Source organism: Microtus ochrogaster, chromosome 16 (genome assembly GCF_000317375.1).
Source record: "Microtus ochrogaster isolate Prairie Vole_2 chromosome 16, MicOch1.0, whole genome shotgun sequence".
NCBI lineage: Eukaryota > Metazoa > Chordata > Mammalia > Rodentia > Cricetidae > Microtus > Microtus ochrogaster.
This window is the reverse complement of record NC_022018.1, coordinates 5,806,600-5,820,849: the sequence shown is the minus strand read 5'-3', so window position 1 is coordinate 5,820,849 and position 14,250 is coordinate 5,806,600. Positions and strand designations below refer to the sequence as shown.

At 34.1% G+C, this 14,250-nt stretch overlaps 1 protein-coding gene across 2 annotated transcripts in view; it reads left to right on the top strand.

Moving 5' to 3' along the window:
• Positions 1–14,250, top strand: part of Dnajc1 (DnaJ heat shock protein family (Hsp40) member C1) — a 180,027-nt gene that overhangs the window by 85,840 nt on the left and 79,937 nt on the right. Inside the window, exons 3-6 of one of the 2 annotated variants that reach the window (XM_005354661.3) lie at positions 213–259; positions 6,603–6,768; positions 7,600–7,697; positions 8,664–8,757. In XM_005354661.3, coding sequence (XP_005354718.1) covers positions 213–259; positions 6,603–6,768; positions 7,600–7,697; positions 8,664–8,757 — 405 coding nt within the window. The remainder of the gene's footprint in view (positions 1–212; positions 260–6,602; positions 6,769–7,599; positions 7,698–8,663; positions 8,758–14,250) is intronic. The other variant, XM_026782827.1, reaches the window with a different exon arrangement.

Sequence of the window (14,250 nt, the reverse complement as noted above, 5' to 3'; positions counted from 1 at the left end):
TACTTTTATACCTTTCACAAAAGTTCATTTGGATACCCGTTTTTAAAATTGCTTTCAAAAACATAAACTGTTACTTATTTTTGAATTTTTACTATTTATTGCATAGATGGACACATGGGGTTTTCTGCATGTGTGTTTTAGAGCGTTCATCCTCCTATGTGATTTCTTACAGTTGAAAATATTTTTATTTTAAAGTAATGCTTCTGTTTTAGTTGGTGGCCATTTATGAAGTTTTAAAGGATGATGAAAGAAGGCAGAGGTGAGTGCTCATTTGTGCTTCTGAGTTTGGATGGGCAAGTTTCATGCTACAGCTTTGAAAAGTCCTGCTTAGGTTAGGTTTTTGTTTTGGTGGGTTTTGTTTATTTGTTTAGCTTCTTCCAAGAAATGCATTGTTTTACAGTCTTGTGTAGAGCAAAGCTCATTTCTTTTGAATTTATTTCCTAGGCTGATTCACTACTTACAAACTATGATCACGAGACATAAAGTTAGCAAGTTTTGCTTCATTTGAACAGACTTTTAATGCGGGTGTTTATGCCCTGGGAAACAATCAGAAGTACTTGATTTCAACAAATACCCATTCTTTTCGCTCTATCATAAATAGCTCCTCTCTGTATTTGGTAGACCCACTACCCTCATGACCACTTGTTAAGCATTTGAGATTATCACTTAGTAATCATGTAAATGTACTTTCCTAGTGTTTCTTCACCCCATATAGCCCCGGTTGTAAGTTGATAGACTTACATGAACTGTGGAAAATATGATTAAAACAATAAACAAACAAACGTTCCTCTTTTCTCATTGGTTTTGCCCTCTTCCCTAAGTTTGCTCCAGTGATGCTGTATCTGGTAACCTTAGGGTAGAGGCAGTCCCTCACACAGACAGACCTGTCTCTGCCCCCTCAGAAGACCAGTGATAAACTCTAGTGGTTTATATTGCCAGTGACTCAGGAGATCATAGGCTATAGAATGTGTGGAATGTGGATCCAGTGTGAAGTCTTCGGAGATAGAATCAGAGCCAGAGTAAGAAACACATTTTAAATTATCCCTTTGAACACAAACAACAAAAGTGTCTCAGAAAAAAAAATTATTGCAGGTAAAATAAACTGTTTTTTTTGTTTTATTCTGGGCTTGTTAATCTTTAAAAATAAACAATAATAATGCTGATTATAGCCCAATAAGTTGACTTCATGAGATAGATAGTAGTGGACAGCATTGGAAATGTGACAGTGTTGTCTTAAAGAAAGTACCCTCATTTTTGAGATTTAAGCTAAAGCAGGCATAAATACCTGATTTGTTTATGTGGCTAACACATCTTTTACACAAACCCCAGAATTACATTATGTGGCATTCTGAACTTTTCTTCAACATCCTAAAATGTTAGTTGCCCTTCCTGGTTCTTAGCCACAGTTGATCAGGTTGTAGTCTATCTATCTTTGTCATTCTGCACTTACCTTAGTAGGTTTTCTTTAGTGAACCACTAGTTTTGTTTCATGTATCAAGAATGTGTTGTGAAGATAGCTTGCTTTATTCTCCCAGTATCTTTGCCTTCAAACTTTGTCTTTTGGCTGATTGTTCTCTTATAAGTCAGTAAATGTTGTGATGACTTCTTTTAATTACTAAAATCATTTCTGCCTTTTTACAGCAAATGTTTCTTTGTTCACATAGACTCATCTAATACAATCTCTTTAGGAATAGCTCCCTCTGCATTGACTTTACTGTTAGTGGGGAAAAAATGGACCTGACAGTTATACAAACATTTCTAGTATTTCCCCTTGAGGCACAAGTAACTCTTTGGTAACTGGTTTTCCTTGAGGCAAAAGTCTTAACTAATCAAGCTGAGAATCACTCCTCTAAGGCTTGTGCCTGAGGCTAGGTGACCTGTGAGTGTTTAGACTTAGGAGAAAGGAGTGTGCAGATCTTTTCTGTAAGACTCCTAATTCCTTAAAGGAAAGACTAGTCAGCTGCCTCTAAAAGACCTTCTCATTTCACTCTCACAAAGTCAACTTTGCCGACACAATTGTTTATCATAAACATTCATTGAGCAAGTATTTTCAGATTATAACTTAGGCATGAACAGTTTGGAAAGTTATCATAGAAGTGTTTGCTGTGTTATCCTTCTGAGATGATTCTGTGCGTGATAGAGAATAAAGAAAGATCTTTAGTGTAACACACACACGTATTTGCTGTTTATTCTCCAGATATGTAATATAATTATGTTTTCATTGAAATTAGATACATTGTTTGAATTTGAGGAAATGAAATAGAAATGCAACAAATACGTTAACAAATGAAACAGCTTTTTGTCTTCAGAAAAAGATAAATTTTATTTTCTATCATAATGGTTTCATTTAGGTATAAATTTCTCATCATGAAAATAGCCTTCTGTAAGTGTAAAATCCAATGATGTGTAGAAACTGTACCGAGTTGGGCATACTCTCTCCATAACCCACTCTTTAAATATTTTCATCCTCAAAAAATGTGCAGCCACAGTTGTTCAGTGAATTTATCAATTTGTATCTTCTGTTCATTTCATAGTGACAGAATATGCAATGTATAGTGCCTTTAAATTGTATTCATACTGTACTATATTCTAATTCTTTAGTCATGTTTATTACTGAATACTATTCATTGTATGAATAATTTTATCTGCTCACCATTTGATGCACTCATTATGACTTTTAACATTTTGTGCTGAAGATGCTATGAACGTTGTCATGAAAGTCCTTGTACCGACATGAGTTTCATTTTTTAGATAGATTACTAGAAGAACATCTGAAAACTTTAACTTCCCTGTTAGTCAAAGGCATAAATTATAGCGTGAAGTGAATAGATTTTCTGGCATAGAATTTCTCCCTGAACTCCATAGCAAATTCCCTCATTTGAAGAATCTGTAGCTTATGAGCTAACACAAATTTCTACACAAGTTCCCAAAGTTCTTATCTAAATTTCTGAAAACTACTTATTACCTGTACACTTCTCTCTCTCTCTCTCTCTCACTCTCTCTCTCTCTCTCTCTCTCTCTCTCTCTCTCTCTCTCTTTCTTTTCCTTTCTCCCTTCCTCTCTCCCTCCCTCCTTCCTTCCTTTCTTCCTTTCCTTTTTCCTTTCTCTTTTCTCTTCCTATTTTGTTTTTTGGGTTTTTTTGTTTGTTTGTTTGTTTTTTTAGACAGGGTCTCTCTACGTAGCTCGGGTTATACTGGAACTTGCTATATAGACCAAGCTGGCCTTGAACTCACAGAGATCTGGCTGTCTCTGGAGTGCAGTGATTAAAGGCCTGTGCCTCTAGACCTGGCAAACTAGGATTTCTGTTAATCCAATTATGCAACTTAAATTTTCCTTTATTTTATTACTATGTTAGTAAAACTTAAAACATTATTTTAATTTACCAAAGAAAAAATGTCTCATGTATAAATGCAGCTTAAAATGTGTCATTAACTTTGAGTCTGCTAAAACTTTCATAAATGCATTACAAAGCTACTGTTAATTTCATTACAGATATGTTCCAATCTGAGAATAGGAAATCTAATTTGACTTTCCCTAAATTATAACTGTAAGACACATAAACATTATGTAAAATGCCATGTACCACGATAGATTTGCCACATACACACACACACAAGATTAGTTAAGATACTAAATTAGTTAATTTAATATTATTTCTTGTTTATAATCTCTATACAACTGAGTTTTGCAGGAAAGTTTAAAATCTGATTTAAAATGGAAATTATGTTATTTTTAAGCTAAAAAAATCACATACTGTATAATAGGAAATTCAATTTTGACAAGTGCTAGAATTATTTATTCATGTTTTACTATTCAGATTTTCATTTTGATTTTGTTTCTATTTTATGATTTTGTTTCTGTCTTAAATAAATATTTTTTGCTTATAGTTTAAGATTATTTTAAATTTGTTTTTCTGTAATTCTGGCGGGTAAGTGTGTGATGAATTGCGATTCTAGTATATAACCTACTAATGATTTTGCAACTGTTATTTTGTTTATCATGTGTGTTTAAGGAAATCAAATGAAGCAAATGTGCATTAGGCCCTATGTTGTATATGTAGAACTGATCAATTAGTGCTTTAAATTTCAAGAAGATGCCATGTCAGCTTTTATTTGTGTGTGTGTGTGTGTGTTAGTGATTCTTTATGGTAAAGATTGTCTAAATTGTAATATGTTTATTTATTTATTTGTGAATTCTTAATCTGGTTTGAATGCAGACTTAAGAATAGTTTGTATCCATCTCAATTACAGAGCATTTAGACATTATGTGTTTAAATATGGAAAAACATAATAAAGTGTTGTAAATTTTGTGTTGTCAACACAATTTTTCCTTAAGTAACTTATGGGTGTCTGTGTATATTTTAAGAAGTATATTGTCTTTTCAGTGTCCCATCAGGAAGGTAGTAATTTATCTCTTAACAACATATATTCTAAAAAGTGAACTATAATAGAAGCTATCTTCCTTTCAAATGGCCAGTTGTGTGAGCCGTAATGTTCATTAGAGTAAAATCAATAGAGCATTGACTGTACGCTTAATCCTTGGATGCTGTTTTTCAGAGTGCCAGGCATAGCTGAGTAAATATCTGCTGCTTCGTGTTTGGATTTGATTGTGCACTAAATACAACTCTCATATGTGATAGGGAAAGTTAGCTTTTCCCAGTGATGGTGATGAAATATGTGGTAGAAGAGTCTTAGCTGTGAGTGCAGCTGTATTTTCTTCCCTTACAGCTTAGGGCCAAAGCAGGTTTAATATTTGTATTAATGCTAATAAGGAACCAACTCCACATTCTCAAATACTTTTTACCTATAACCATATCTTTTAGAAGGTATGGTTATCATGCCTTTAGTTGAGATATTTCTGAAAATAATGATTTTTTTCATTCACCTTTATTTCTCCTCAAGAAATCTGATATAAGACAGAATTCAGAATCAGTGTGGGGCCTAATGGTCCCTGGACTTCATTTAAGTTTTATGATCTTATGATGTACTAACTGAAACCCCTTTACCTGTGTCTAAATTAGTTGATCTGGAAAAGATCGGTTTAAATATGAAATTCTGAAGACAGGATACATTTTCTAGGACACCATAATGCTATACCATGAAGCTGATGTTGAAGGAATGGTACACATGCTGGAAAGGAGAATATTTCTCACCAAATTCTGCCTGGCCCTGTCCACAGGCCATATTGTGATTTGACTTTGTAAATGTCTTTTTCTTTTACTACTTAGATACTCTGATCTAGGAGTGTTAATAATTAAAGTTGATCTAAAAGTCAGGTTTTAAAAGATTGACTAATAAATTACGTTTTGCATTAATAACCAATGTTTTTCTGCTGAAAAAAAGAAGTTTACTATAATAAACCCTCTGCTTTATATTTTTAGCATATCTCCAAGGTATCAATTTAATAACTATCAAAGTAGCTACTGCAGTTGTTGCATTTAAATTGATTTACATGTCAAGACTGGCAGTTTAGCAGCTGCGCTATTATTCTTAGATCGGTCAATTTACTTGAGAAAAACCTACTACTGAGCTCCACTGACCTGCCTGACAATATAGGTCCTATTTCTATTCCTGTAATTAGGCCTGCGACTAACTCAGAATATTTTTAATTAAAATATTTTGGTCAATGTGTTGCACCAAATTAGGCCTTTCAGTGGAGGTTTAATTCTAGAAATAGTGTGATTAGAATATTTAATGGGTTGTGTTCAATTAAGATTAACAGGTTGTGTGTATTGAGCATACAGTGTATGTAATCATTTTGAGTTTAACAATCATAAATGTTACTCCTTATTTTAATCTTAAAAATATTTGCTCAATAACTGACTAAATTCAGTTGAATTTTTATTTCTCTTTTAGCCTGGTGGTAATAAGAATGATTATTTAAGTCTATAAGGAAAGCTGTTATGTATTAATGTTCTTCCCTTTCAGCAAAAGCCACAAATGAGGAAATTGCTACTTAAGGGTTTACAAATAAGCAGTTTTATTGTGAACTCTGACTTACATTTGCTATTTTCATGTCCTTCTCTAATTTGAGATCTTTTTGTTCTTAAAGGAACATGAGCTCTGCAAAATCATAGGCACTCATTTTATTTATGTCATTAAGAAGCTTTAATAAAATAATGTGTGTGGATATTCATCATTCAACTACTGTTATCATGAGGGTAGAAATAAAAGTGTTGAGTAAAAAAAATATATACTAAGCTTGATTCAGTTAATGTATAATTCATTCAAATAATATGTAATTCAAATAGCTCTTGTTTTATTTTACTTTATTTCCTCGGTGAGAACCTAACTTTTAATACTGATTCCGTGGTAGAGAATTTTCTACAGGAAGGCATGCATGTCACCTTAGTAGCCATAATAACTGGGTGCTATAAATCCTGCGATCTGCTCTCCAGTGTATTAATGCTGTTTGTTACTGAAGCCATATAACTGTGCTTTGAATTTACTAGGTACTGTGATGCTGGAGCACTATAGTTGTTCCTCTCAGAGAGAATTTTTTTCTTTTTAAATATAGAAGCAAATGAAGTTTTTCTTTAGCTTTGCTTTGGTTTTGCTTTATTTTAAACTCTTCATAAAAAACTGTTATATTTGCTACCACAGGTATGATGATATTCTGATCAATGGACTTCCAGATTGGCGACAGCCAGTATTCTACTACAGACGAGTAAGAAAAATGAGCAATGCTGAGCTGGCATTACTCTTGTTCATTATTCTCACAGTGGGGCATTATGCTGTGGTTTGGTCAATCTACCTGGAGAAACAACTGGTGAGTATTGGTGATAAATCAAATAGCCTAGCCTCTCATTTTATATAGAAATCTAGGCATTTATTTCTCAAGTCATGGAAGTTTCTTTTTTTCTACATGTTCTCTGTATTCTAATAGTTGTACTGTCACTAGTTACTGCTTGATTTACTTTTATGCCAAGGAAAATTAATATTTTATATATGAAAAACACATGAATATTTTTAAATCTTTTTTTTAAAAGTATATTGCAGTTGAGTTTATAATAAAACTTTGTAAAGTAGAACCATATTCTTCTAATTATCACCTAAGTAGAATTTTTTAATGTAATTGAGAAGTTTTTGTCACAGACTTCTTGTGTAATTCGTTTACTTTAAAATCATAAAATAATATTTAAAGTGGATATATTATAACTTCAGTCATCAGTTTGTTAAAAAATTTATTACACTTCCTCAATCTAATATGCACTATATTTTATTACACTATGGGCTTTTATGTGCTATAAATAAACATTTATAAACATTTATGAATTATCTTTTATTTACTCATTATTTTAAAAGTAACACTGTTAAAGGTATTGAATAATAAAGTGTATGTTGAATGTTTTCTCTTCCTAGAAAACTTTGGTTGCTATGAGGATGCACATGACTAACAGTGCTAAATTTCATGTGTCTGTAAGGCCAGATACCATGGCAACAGTTATTGTGAAAGACTGATGATTTTACATGATCATGTTGGACTCTACATATATTTGCATAAATGTTCTAGTGTTTTTTTCTTTACTAAAGAATCTTGATAGCGTATGAGGTACACATTTTATAGACAATCAAGTGCTGTCATTCGTTTAATGGTTAGGATGAGCTGCTTGGTAGAAAGAAGAGAGAAAAGAAGAAGAAGACAGGAAGCAAGAGTATGGATGCAGCGAAACTTGGTGCTTCTGAAAAGAATGAAAGGTAGGAATGCACAAAATAGTATGTAATTTAATGTTGTTCTACTTCATGTGTATATCCACTTCAGATATGTGTCATATCTGTCTTAGGTATAAACATGAATATGCCATAATTTACAAGACAAATTCTAAGACAAATTCTTATAAGTTTTCTTTTCTTATAAAGTGTTCACATACATCTAAATAGAATTAACTAACCTCTCAAAGTCTTGTAGTTTGAAATTTTTCTACTGAACTCTAGAAACAGAATGCTGCTAGAAAAATCTTTCTCTGTTCAGAGTTGATGGTAAATAAAAAGTGATATGCCAACCACTCAAAAAGATACCACATCTCCTTCCTCGATTCATAACAGAAATGTTTATATAAGACTTTAAACAAGTTCACACAGCAAGGGAGGAATTGAATCAGTGTAGGATGGAGATGAGAGAGATTTCTGTTCATCTTCCACCAGTGAGTAATGCTTGGGCAAACTACAGATGTCATTAGTTTTTATGCCGTGGTTGGTGTATGCTGCCATATTGGTAGCTACTGTCAGTACTTGGGAGCACTTTGGCAATGACTAGTCTCTTAAAACTTGAGGAATCATAAGGTCTAAGAATTCATTTTGTGGATGGGCTAAATGGAGGAGGAATTTGGGGTTATTTTGTGTTTTTTAATCGAGAATTTCACACATTCATATAATGTGTTTTGAGCGGATCTCCCCTCAACCCCTCCCCTCCAATTAGTTTTTTTATTTTTATAACTTGATTAGAAATTTTTCCCCAAAATTTTATAGTTTGGATTCTTGTACATTTATATATATCATGTTTGCAACTACTGCCTTTCATAATAGGATAGGTCAGATTAAGTGATGCTTTATTTTTTAAATTAAATTGACATTCACAGAAGATTTCATAATTGCTCAAAATATTTTGCTTCTCAATTTTGTCTGTCTTTCTTATTTGTTACTTGGATTTCTCTCCTCTTTTAGATTGCTAGTAAAACCACAATGGCATGATTTGCTTCCATGCAAACTGGGAATTTGGTTTTGCCTTACACTAAAAGCATTGCCTCATCTAATTCAGGTAAAATGTGCTTCTTTCATAGAATGTTAGAGGCTTTCATGTTTATTATTCATGAAATAATTTATGACTATGTCTGCTATTTGAATATATACATATATATATAATATTGAATGATTATATATGTTCATAACTTAACCCTAACGTACAATTGTTCTAAGATTATTTAGGCACCTTTCCCTATAATTATCTCTTATTTTGCATTTTGAAGTTCAAGACACTAGAAAAAGAAAACTGATAAACTATCTTTATGACAGACATAAAAGCAGTAAGAGTTTTTTTTTTTTTTTTTTTTTTTGAGACAGGGTTTCTCTGTGGCTTTGGAGCCTGTCCTGGAACTAGCTCTGTAGACCAGGTTGGTCTCGAACTCACAGAGATCTGCCTGTCTCTGCCTCCCGAGTGCTGGGATTAAAGGCGTGCGCCACCATCGCCCGGCCAGCAGTAAGAGTTTAATCTGTTGTTATCCTTAAAGGCATAACTAATAAAAAGGAACAAGATTTAGTGAACTCATCTATTATTTTAATAGCATTTAATACATTTTAAAGGAAAACCTCACATAAACATTCACACAAAAGTACATACTACTTTCCATTTTATTTGCAGCTTCAAGGAGAGTGGGAACATTTTGTTTTCTACAAGTAATCAGTATTTTTGTTTCAGGTTAACCCTGATCAAACTAGGAGAATATATGTGGATATTTCATCTTTTTCTTTATATTTAGCATACCAATCATATATTATGAAATTATTCCTTTGCTAATTTTAGTTATTATACACAGCTTGAAATTTTCTAATAGGTAGCCATAATATTTAAAAACAAAAGAATACTTTGAATATTAAATTTTGAAGTTTGGTAATAGAGTTTGGGGTTAAGATTGTAATTTTGGAGGAGAAATGTTTCCTTTAATAATGAAGTGATTATAAGACAGAGCCTGCTCTGCCTACTGTACTACCTATAACAGGACTGGTTTTTTTTTAATCATTTGCAGAAATTAGTTGTTCTGTATTTTATTTTATCTTATTTTCTTTTAGTGATTTTTTTTTTTGTCCAAAGGGTTAAAACAAAAGTTCCTGGTATGCCTTTTTATTTTTCTTTCTTTCTTTTCTTTTCTTTTTTTTTTTTTTTGTTGTTGTTGTTTAAGATAGGGTTTCTCTGTGTAACATTCCTGGCTGTCCGGGAACTTGTTTTATAGACTAGCCTGGCCTTGAACTCACTGAGATCCACCTGACTCTGCCTCCCAAGTGTTGGGATTAAAGGCCACTACCACCCAGCCCTACTATGCCTTTTTCTATCCTTTGAGAAATTATTTAGTAGTTTTTCCATGAGCATAATTTGTGCTACTAGTCATTGATTATAGAATTTTTAGTTTTGTTTATATTTGATAAACATTTTTATTTATTTAACCCGTTAATTGGGGAAGGTGTTCAGATGTTTTTATACTATATCAGTAACAATTAATAAGAGAGGAAAACTATACCAAACTATGTTTATGAGAACATGTGATAGAAAAATGTCTTCAGGGAAAATATTTGACTTAAAAAAATCTAATTTTTATTTTAATAAGTTTTGAATCTTTGCAGAAGGCAATTTACAGTATTGATTTTTGGGAATTTCACATCATGCACCCCAGTCCTACTCATTTCCATGTCTACCCTCAACCTTGTAGCTTCCCCTCAAAAAGAAGAGAAACAGAAAAGAACAAAACAAACCACTTCACTGCTCTTCTTTCCCACCTCTCCATCACGTGTTCATTTATAGTCATGGCCTTGGGACTTGCCCCGTGTTACAGCCTTGGACCCTTTGGCCCAGACAGCTTTCCTTGCAGATGCTCATTGCAGGGGTTGTGGGTCTGGTTCTTGACTTCTGGCTCCTGCTACACCATCATTACTGGATCCTCACTGAAACTCCTCGCAGATATCTTGGTGTTGCCCCAAGTCATGGAGATCCTGGGACTGTGAATCTCCGTAGAACTGACCCCTTCACGCACTCCAGCAGGTCATAGATGGGGTAGATGTTAGTGTGGGTCAGCTCAAAACCCAACATGTGGGCCTTGAGTGGTAGAGTCTAGGCCTCCACCGGAATAACCCTCCTCAGGCAAGGGTCGGGGATATCACCACGGCCTCAGGTGACAGCATAGGCCACCCATATCTGCCTGTTCCTTACCTGTGTCGTGTCTTCAGTCCCGCTTCTCTCCACAGTGCATGAACCATTCTGCTTCTCTCCCATTTTCTACCGCATACCTGTTCATCACAGTGGTACCTGCCCTCCTGGGCCGCTTAGCGCCAAGCAGGCAGTCGCCTTATTGTAAAGTTTTACAGACAACTTTCTGTCTCCCTAGAAAAGTGGATCTCATAAAAGTTGAGTAAGCCTGCTCCATTCCTGAATTCAGGTAAAGGTGAAGGGAAAGAACCAACTTCCACATAGTTGTCCTGTGACCTCCAACATGGGCTGTGGCCCAAATATGTGTATGTGTACATGCACACACATGAAAACATGAGCTTATGAAAGACAGCAATCAGTAAAGCAGTGCTGAGTAGTTGCTTTTAGAATTAGGTCATGGTCCGCCTTTTTGTTTTCCTTCTGTTGTGACCTTTATATTAATTCATCATCCATAAAATTAAATGGTGTTGAATACACGTGCATGTGCGTATCAGTGACACTGGGATACCTCTATGAAAGGGTCTTAAATAAGAACTTGTGAAATTAGAAGTAGCCACTTTAACTTGAAGAAGCATAGATGATAATTGGTACAGTAGTCAGAAAAAATCCTACTTACATATAAAAATTTTATAAAGTACATAAAAATTAAGATATATATGACATATCTCACTATATGTTTATGATATATATATATATGCCATGTATATCTAAATTCTTAGGCATGTCCTTTATGCTTATTTACTACTTAGTAATAGAGTTGTTATTTAACATTTACATAGGAATTGGCTCATCAATGGTCGTTGCCCTATTCCTTGTATAAACCAAACCTATGATCATGCTTTCTTTGATGGTAGGTTTTCATCTTGATTTCTTTAAAGAGCCAAAAAGTAGACCCTTGTGAAGGAATGTAAGTGTATAATCCTTATAGATGTTTATGATTTCCCGGTAGTCTTTCACATTTAGATGCAGCTTCTCTCATTGAATTTCACAAAGTATTGCGCTTGTTTTTATAGAAACCATGCTGGTAGCCTACTCATATTTTATCCTTCTTACACAGTATTTTTAATTATGTACTTTATTGCCGGTGTTGACTGACAGGAATCTAAGTGCTTATAAAGCCCCTTACGAGTACACAGTAAGTTAGTTAAGTAATTGTCATTTGAGAGAACTTCTGTTGAGAAGAGAAACTCTTGAATTTCCTGAAAAGTTCATTAAAAATGAACTGCAAAATATATGAAAACGGAAGATTTAGAGGCTTCTAGTCAATGAGCTTCACATACACAGAATCTGAACCCACATACTGTCATAGCAATGCTTCTTCCAATTTCACTATTTCATCTTTTACATACTAATTCCTTTACTACAATTCTTATGTTTCTGAAATTTTCCAGCAGAATCGGGAACAGTGACATTTTGCTCAGCTTTTACTCTTAAGTTCTCTTTATTGTTTAGCATTAGATTCCTAAGGTGACTTCTTATTGCCTTCTTAATTTGTCTAAATTCTTTTCTGTCTCTTACCCCCCAAAATCCAAATGAGAATAATTACATAAAAATTTGATATGTAAATCTCTTTTTGGTCATTTGTTGAAAAATAAATCAGCCAATTCAACAGAAATATAGTAAACACATATAAAAGTAAGGCATGACAGGGGGTGCTGGAAATGAATATGTATTGTAGACTTACCAGCCAGTTATAGAACATGACTGCAGATACCAGATCAAACGATTATTTAATCTTCAAATATGTAGTATCCAGTGATACCCGAAGTTGTTCAAAGGCATATTGTATGTATTTTAGAATGACAAGGAAAACTCAAGTGGGACCACTTGAACTGAGTCATGGAAGATGAATGAACCATTGTAAGTGGCCACTTTGTACTAGGTGTCTTCTGAGTGGTTTCTGCTGCTATGGAGAGACACCATGACCATGGCAGCTCTTAAAAAGGAAAACATTTAAGGGGGGTGACTTACATTTTTACAAGTTTAGTGCATTATCATCATGGTGTGACATGGTAGCATGCAGGCATAGTGCTGGAGAAGGAGCTGAGAGTACTACATCTTGACCTGCAGGCGACAGGAAATGAACTGGGATATTGGGTGTGGCTCAAGCATATATAAGAACCCAAAGCCCACCCCACAGTAACACACTTCCTCCAACAATGCCATATCTACTCCACAAAAGCCACACTTCCTAATAGTGCCACTTCCCATGAACTTATGGGGACCAATTCAATTAAAAGTACCACAAATAGTATCCAAAGACAGTTTCATAGATATAGCACTTCCCACAAAACTATATTGTATTAAAGCTAAGAAAAAGATTCAACCACTTTTTTAAAAAGAGGATATTATATTGCCATCAAAGACTATATTCCAAATCTCTAGATTTAGACATATATATTTAGCAAGTTAATTTTTTTAAGTCACTAGTCTTTTTTATGGTTTGTAATTTTATTTGTTTATTTATTTATTTGAAGATTGATTAATAAAAGTTCAGAGACAGACACTGGGGTTCAACCTGAACACCAGGAAAGCAAAGGAGCCAGCTACTAAATTTTACCCCGACCTCAGTCTGAAAATGGCAATCCTGCCTCCAGGAGACCTCAGAATGAGACTGTGACTGAGAGCTGTCTTCTCCCATTTTATAATCTTCTCTAGTTCTAGGATTAAGGGCATGCACCACTATTCCCTGTTTTCTGTGGCAAGCTAGTATGGCTACTAGGATTAAAGGTGTGTGTCATTGCTGCATGGTCTGTAAGGCTGGCCAGTGTGATTATTTTACTTTTCTGATCTTCAGGCAAGCTTTATTTATTAAAATACAAATGAAATGCCACTGCATTTACTTATTTTTACATACCAATCCCACTTCCCTCTCTCCTCTCCTTCTGCTCCTCCCCGCTCTCCCACACCCAGTCCCTATCTGCTCCTCAGAAAGGTTAAGGCCTCCTCTGGGAAGTCAAAACTAAGTCTGCCCCATTACTTTGTTGAGGCAGAACCAATAGCAAGTTAATTTTTAACAGATTAATCTTATATGACAAGACTAAAAAGTTTATTTTAAAAGGATAAAGTTAAATGACAAGAAGAACTAAAATACATGACTCTACGAGCAAAGCTGGAGGACTTGGCAGAGTGTTTAGATAAGTAAAAATCTCAGTAAAATGATCAGCAAAGGACATGGAATATGAATTGGAAGAAACTTGAAAGATATCAAAAGACTTTCATGCTTTGATGCTGTAATTTAACTGTAATATTAAACATATAGCCCATCACCTCCCACACCTTTCTAGTCTGTTTCTTTTTCTCATGACAGTTTTTTTTTTAAATTATTTATTATGT